Source organism: Merops nubicus, unplaced genomic scaffold, assembly GCF_000691845.1.
Source record: "Merops nubicus isolate BGI_N331 unplaced genomic scaffold, ASM69184v1 scaffold9378, whole genome shotgun sequence".
Lineage (NCBI taxonomy): Eukaryota > Metazoa > Chordata > Aves > Coraciiformes > Meropidae > Merops > Merops nubicus.
Genome location: NW_008623686.1, coordinates 1 through 6,392, shown reverse-complemented (window position 1 = coordinate 6,392; position 6,392 = coordinate 1). Strand labels below are relative to the sequence as shown.

The window sequence follows — 6,392 nt, the reverse complement described above, 5'->3', positions numbered from 1 at the left end:
CGTCTCTCCCCAGCTTTCTGCCAGGCCCCTGCCAGTCCTGGCAGCCCCCAGCAGGTCTCCCCAGCTGGAGCCTTCTCCTCTGTGGCTGCCCCAGCCCAACTCTCTCCTGCTGGGCTCCCAGCAGAGGGGTTCCAGCCCTCGGGGCATTGTTCTGCGAGCACTGACAAATCTGAGAAGGGGTTTTCTTCTCTGAACTTAAAACCTTGAACCTTGAAAGAGGTTCATGAGAACCTCTGTGAATCCAGGCTGCGGAGCAGCAGCAGCATTCTCCGTGTCACCTTCTCCTCATCGTGGATTAGTTAGTAGTCAACCTCTTGGCACCAGAGTGCTCCCACATGTATGTCACCCTCCCCACGCCCCCCCAGAGCTGCTCCCCTTCCTCTCAGGTGCTGTTTGCAGGAGCTGTGAAGTTGAGTGCAGCAGAAGCTGGGAGGTGTTCACCACCCGTGAGGGTTTCTCCTGGTGATCAACTTCCCTCAGTCGTTGCTGTAACTGCGGCGCTTGGTTTCCTGTGGATTTTTATACTTCATCTGAGATTCTTCTGAAGATGGCACCTTCCCATCTCTAGGAGTGGGGCCAGACTGAGACATGAGCTGCCTGAGCTGGCTGCTGAAATGGCAAGCCGTGGTTTTGTTCCATCCTGAGATGCTGGTGTGATTTTCCTAGGTGTCTAAGACAGTCTTCCAGGGCCTGCAATAATGTGTAATTCATGGCTGAAAACATTTTATCATCACCCCTCTTTCCATCATAGTTAATTCCCCCAGTAGCTCCTCATGAAGACCTATTTCAGTTATAACTTGGGTGATATTTTCATTTCTGGTAACCCATCACTCCACATGACGTGTTCTAGCAGGTAGGTGCATGAACAGACCCCTCTTGCAGATGCTGTGAGCCCTGCAGAGCCTGGCACCAGGTCCTGCTGCATCTCCAGGCACAGAGCTCAGTGACCAGGTCCCCAAAAGGATTTAACACTTGCAGGGATATTGGTTTTTTTTCCTAGATCATTTGTAGAGCTGTCCATTGGAGGGGTGCCTGTACACCAGGTCAGGCTTCCAACAATAAAGTGAAGGACACAGACAGGAGTGGATGGGGCATTTGTACAGGGGCAGGTCCTTTCAGGGGCCTTCAAGAGAGCTGGGGACAAACTTTGGAGCAGGGGCTGTTGGGACAGGACCAGGGGGGAGGGTTTGAAACTAAAAGAGGGAGATTTAGGCTGGAGAGAAGGAAGAAATGTTCAACCCTGAGGGTGGTGAGCCCCTGGCCCAGGCTGCCCAGAGAGGTGGTCGCTGCCCCATCCCTGGAACCATCCCAGGTGAGGTTGGCCGGGGCTCTGAGCACCCTGCTCTAGCTGCAGATGTCCCTGCTCCCTGCAGGGGGGTTGGACTGGGTGACCTTGAAAGGTCCCTTCCCACCCAAACCATTCTATGATTAAAGAGGGCAACTTTAAAATGAAGAGCTCACAGACCTTTACAAGCCAACTAGTCGATTAGGATATCTTTACCAAAACATTGTTTTGAAGTTGGAGAGCCTGGCAGGCAGTCCTAGAAAGAAGCTGATTCAAAACACAGAGTTAATTGAACATTAAAAAAATAAATAAATCCATAATTTTGAGGAGTGCTGGGCTAGGACCTCAGTGAGGAGCCTGGGTTCCCCCAGCCCTCCCTGCTCTGTACGAACAGACCCCATGGATCACACAGAACCAAGAGGAAGTTCACTGGTTTGAACCCCTGCTTCATTGCCTCTTTGTGACCATAACCACAGCGTGTTGCAACGTCCTTTATAAAACCAAAATCAAACCCCCAAACCTTTCTGTGTTCCCCTTGGCTGACTCTGCCTCTCCCTCTTTCCAGGGCCACCCCTTCATCGTGCAGTACAACGACGGGAACGCGGAGGTGGTGTCCATGTGGGTGTGCAGGATGCTGGAGGAACGGCGCTCCACCCAGGGGCCACAGTGAGCTGGGCTGCCTCCCAGCCCCCTGCCAGCCAGCAGCTTGCCCTGCCAGCCCCACGCTTCAGACTCTTGGGCTCTCTGGATCCTATTTTACTAAACAAAAAAAAAACTCTTCCAGGGGTTTTGTTGCTGCTTTTTCCCTCACCGCCACGTTAAGGAGTTTTCTACCACGTTTCTTTTGTTGCTGAGCAATATAACACCCCTCAGATTATCTCCAGTTAAACTGTTCACAGCCTTAAAGCGAGTATTTTATATCTATATTTTTTTTGTTGTTGAATGTATTGTATATTTCCTGGCTCCAGAGTATTTTTTAAACTGTTGGACTTTTGCTATTGTACGACTGCCAGGCTGAGTGGTCAGAGGTTCCCTGAGCTGTTGGCTGTCTTCTAATGCAGGCACCCACATGGTGCTGGGTTTAGCTGTAGAACAAAAGCAGACAAACCAGCAAAAGAAGGATGTGGAGTGGCCCGTCCTGCGAGGAGCTGAGGGGCTGCCCTTCTGCAGCAGAGGCACAGCAGCACCCTGCTGTCGGGGGGCCAGTGGTGCCTCTGCTGCCGTGGCTCAGGTTTGCTGAGAGGCCCCAGCCAAAAGTCAGCACAGCGTGGTGGAGGGTGCCAAGAGCAGCCATGCTCTGGCCCTGCAGGTTGATCTGTAAATCCAGAAAGGGTCTGCAGGACTAGGGCAGGGATTGTCCCCTGGACGCGGTGCTGGGGAGGCTGCACCTTGAATCCTGGGTTCAGTTTTGGGCCCTCACTCCAAGAAGGACCTTGAGGGGACAGAGAAGGGCAATGAAGCTGCTGGGGAAGGGTCTAGAGGCCAAGTGTTGGGGGGAGCAGCTGAGGGAGCTGGGGGTGCTGAGCCTGGAGCAAAGGAGGCTCAGGGGGGAGGCTTTCTGGCTCTGCCCAGCTCCTGACAGGAGCCTGGAGCCAGGGGGGGGTCGGGCTCTGCTCCCAAGGAACAAGGGACAGGACAAGAGGTAAATGGCCTCAAGTTGCCCCAGGGGAGGTTGAGGTTGTCCCTGAGGAACAATTTGTTCCCCTGGAGGGTTGCCCAGGGCTGTGCCAGGCTGCCCAGGGCAGTGGTGGAGTCCCCACCCCTGGAGGGGTTTCCAAGCTGTGGAGATGTGGTGTGAGGGACACGGGGCAGTGGGGACCTGGCAGTGCTGGGGGATGGTTGGACTCCAGGATCTTAAGGGTCTCTTCCAAGTCAGATGGTTCTGTGATTCTGAGGTTTTGCTGCAGTGGCAGGAGGTGAGGAGGAGGAGGACAGTGCTCCCCTGGGGGGATGGAGCTGGGTGGGCACCAGCCAGACCTGGCAGCCCCAGAGCTGAGATGTCCCCTGGCCTCTGGCTGTACAGGGAGAGCAGCCCTGGCCAGCAGGGCCAGAGGACAGGCTGCAGAGTTGCCCTGTGCTACCACAGCAGCCTGTGGCTTGTGTGGAGGTCCCTCAGCTCTGCTGGGGCAGTTCCTGTGCCCCCCTCCACCTGCAGACACAGATTTGTTTAGTCCCTGCGTGAAGACACTTGTTAAGAAGCCCCAGAGGAGAGGAGGAGGGTGAAAGGCAGGGTTGGGGGGTTTGGTTTGGCTGGGGGAGGAGGTTGGGGGTTTTGTTCGCTTGTCTTTGTGTTAGAAATAAACTTTTGCTAAAAAAAAAAATATAAAAATAAACAGCTGAAGTAGTTTATTATATACCAGCAGCTTAAAAAAAAGGAAAGAACAGTGAGAAATTCCTCCTGAACTGCTGCAAATCCTGAATGTTACTCTGGAAGCAGCCTGGAAAAGACTTTGTTTCCTTCCTTGGAGGGGTCGTTTGTCTTCTTTTGAAGTCTAGAGGTTGCAGGCATGAACTTATAGACTAAAGTTTGTCTTAATTGCTCTGATGTCACAACCTCCCTGGCAGATAACAGTGCAATGAATGAGTCAACGGCCCTCGTACCTCCAGGTCCTTTTTCTAAAGTGAGACAAATTTCTTCCCTGTGAGCCAACCAGACTGTGGGCAGCTCTTCCATTTATTCATCTCTAACAGTTTGCATTAGCTTCCTCTGGATAAAAAGTCTCTCCCTTGGATTTAGGGAAGAAGTCAGTCAACCCAAGGCTTTTCCTCTCACTTCCCCTGGCAGGGAGGCTGCGTGGGGAAGACATTGCCCTGAGAACCCACGTGGGGTGCCAGCTGCTGGGCAGGTGAAAAGTCTCCCAGCTCAGGGGCTGGCAGGGTTGTCACTCACTGCCACTGCAGGAACCTTGCTGCCTTCATCAGTCCATTTAATCAACCCAGCAATCAGCACCCCTGGCCTGTCTGTCACCCCCAGGGCCAAGCAGCAGCCAGGTGGGGTCTCCTGCCTTGGAGGGGGTGGGTCCCCACGGAGGTGTGGGCCCCACTGCCTGGTCTGCAGTGCTGGGGGGACTGCTGGGCACCCCCAGACACAGCACCTCACTCTCCTCTTCTACCCCTGTCCTGGCCCTGCTTTGGTGCCCCCAGAGCTCAGTTGGTGCCCCCAGAGCTCAGCCCTATTCCCACCACCCCCCATCAGCACCAAGGGGTAAAAGGGGGGAGGGGGGCACTAAAATTGGGCTCGGATCCAGGAAGATTTAGCTCAGCTGGGTGCCCCCACCCACATCCAGCAGCTGCCCAGCAGGTCTGAACCCAGCCTGGGCTCCTCTCCTTGCAGCAGCCGTGACCCCACATGTGTGCTGTGTGGGGAGCCTGGTGTGGGGCACCCCCCAGACCTGGGTGAGGGCACCTGCTGGGCAGTCTGAATCAGGGCACTGGGCTGAAAGGCTTGCAGGAAATGCAGCAATATTATAACCTGTATTTGAGTGCTGTGCAGAAGATGGCACGGGAGGGGGGGCATAATGAACACAAATTCAGCCCTGAGTGACCCCTCGTCTCCCCCAGTCCCACTCCTCATCCCACCAGCTCGTTTAGGGAACCCACCAGCAGCCCCACACTGGTCTCCCTGTAACCACAGTCAGGGTGGGTGATAGACCCAATCTCCCCTGGCAGTGTCTGCAGGAGCTCCCAGGCTCTCTGGGAAAAAATGGCTATGTGCCATCCGTGCCCAAACTTCCAATATTTTCCACTTCTCCTTTCTGTGATCCTTGCCTGGTGAAGCTCCTCCTGTGAGACAAGCCTGGGGGCAGGCAGAACTAGAAAATATTTTGTTTCCTGCACCCCATGGGCAAACACCCCCTGCTGCCAGCTCCCCAGCCATCATCTTCCAAATAACAGCCTGGGAAAGGAATCAGGAATGAGGATTGTGGCAGGCTGTGGCTTCCAGGGCTGTGAGGGGTCCCCGACAGGTCCCTCTCCCCGGGCATGGTGTCCTGTTGGGCAGGGGCAGCGAAGGGGTTGATGTTAATAACTGAGCCATGGCCAGAAACGGCTTCTTCTGACCCCTGTGACATCCAGGAGCATCAGCAGAGCAGAGGCTGAACCTGGGAGGGGTGTCTGTGCCTTCCTGCCTCGCAGAGCTCTCTCCTCCTGCAGCGAAAGTTGGCCTGGAGGCACCAACAGAAAAGGGATGGACCACAGGGACACCCCCACCTCTGTGCTGCAAACAGCACGTGAAGCAAAACCTGGGAATTCAGGTCTTAGATGGAAAATAAAATAAAATAAATAAAATTTAACCCTGCAGGGAGCGAAAGCCACTGATGAAGAGCAGAGGCTCTGGAGCCGGCAGCAGTAGAGCCCAGTTTGGTGACAGAGGGGGATGCTGCTGGGGCTTGCTTGGTTTTCTGGCTCTGACTGTGCTCCCTCTGCCCAGCGCTGCCCCCAGGCAGGACAGCCCAGGGGCACCATCAGTGTCCACGGGGGTAAACACTGAGAGACCTGACGGGACCCACAGGAGGCCGGGGAGCCAGCTCACGCAAGCCTCAGCTGAGCTAAACTCATCCCAGGTAACCCCAGCTCGTTGAGAGCTGCGGAAGAACCGTCTCCAGCACCTCAGCTTCTGCAGAGGGTGCTCAGCAGACCTTCTTCAAGCTGTGTGAGGTTGTCTGTGGGTGACTCCTGCCCTCGTATCTGCCCCACTGCTGCCATGGTTGCCCTGTGGGGAGCTGGGCAGGAACCAGCCTGGCTTGGTGGTTGGGTGCTGGGTGCTGGGCCCTGGGGAGCAGAGGGGCTGTCCAGTGGGGATGGGGACCCCATTGCCTGATGGTGAGTTCCTGAGCTGTAGCAGTTATTTTTGGATAGCCCATCTTCAGCCTTCCTTGAGGGACCTCTCAAGCTGGGGGCGGGCTGGGGCTCATGGGCACCATGGGGCACAAATCTGGAGGGATGGGTGGGGCTGTCTCCTGGACTTTCTGGCCTCATCCTGCTCCCCTGGCCCACAAGGGCTGCCCAGCCTGGTCTGGGAGAGCCTCGTGGGAAAAGAAAAAAAACACCCCGAGAGATGTCTAACCGTGTTCTTTCAGTCACATGGAGTAGAAGGAAGGAGAGCAGA

The 6,392-nt window shown here is 55.3% G+C and overlaps 1 protein-coding gene across 1 annotated transcript in view; it reads left to right on the top strand.

Annotated features, from left to right (window-relative positions):
- The window catches only part of MAP2K5 (mitogen-activated protein kinase kinase 5), a gene marked incomplete at both ends in the record, with an annotated part of 131,284 nt that extends 129,333 nt beyond the window's left edge, over positions 1 to 1,951 (top strand). The window contains one exon of the mRNA XM_008945159.1: positions 1,851 to 1,951. Coding sequence (XP_008943407.1) covers positions 1,851 to 1,951 — 101 coding nt within the window. The remainder of the gene's footprint in view (positions 1 to 1,850) is intronic.
- Positions 1,952 to 6,392: the final 4,441 nt, after the last annotated feature.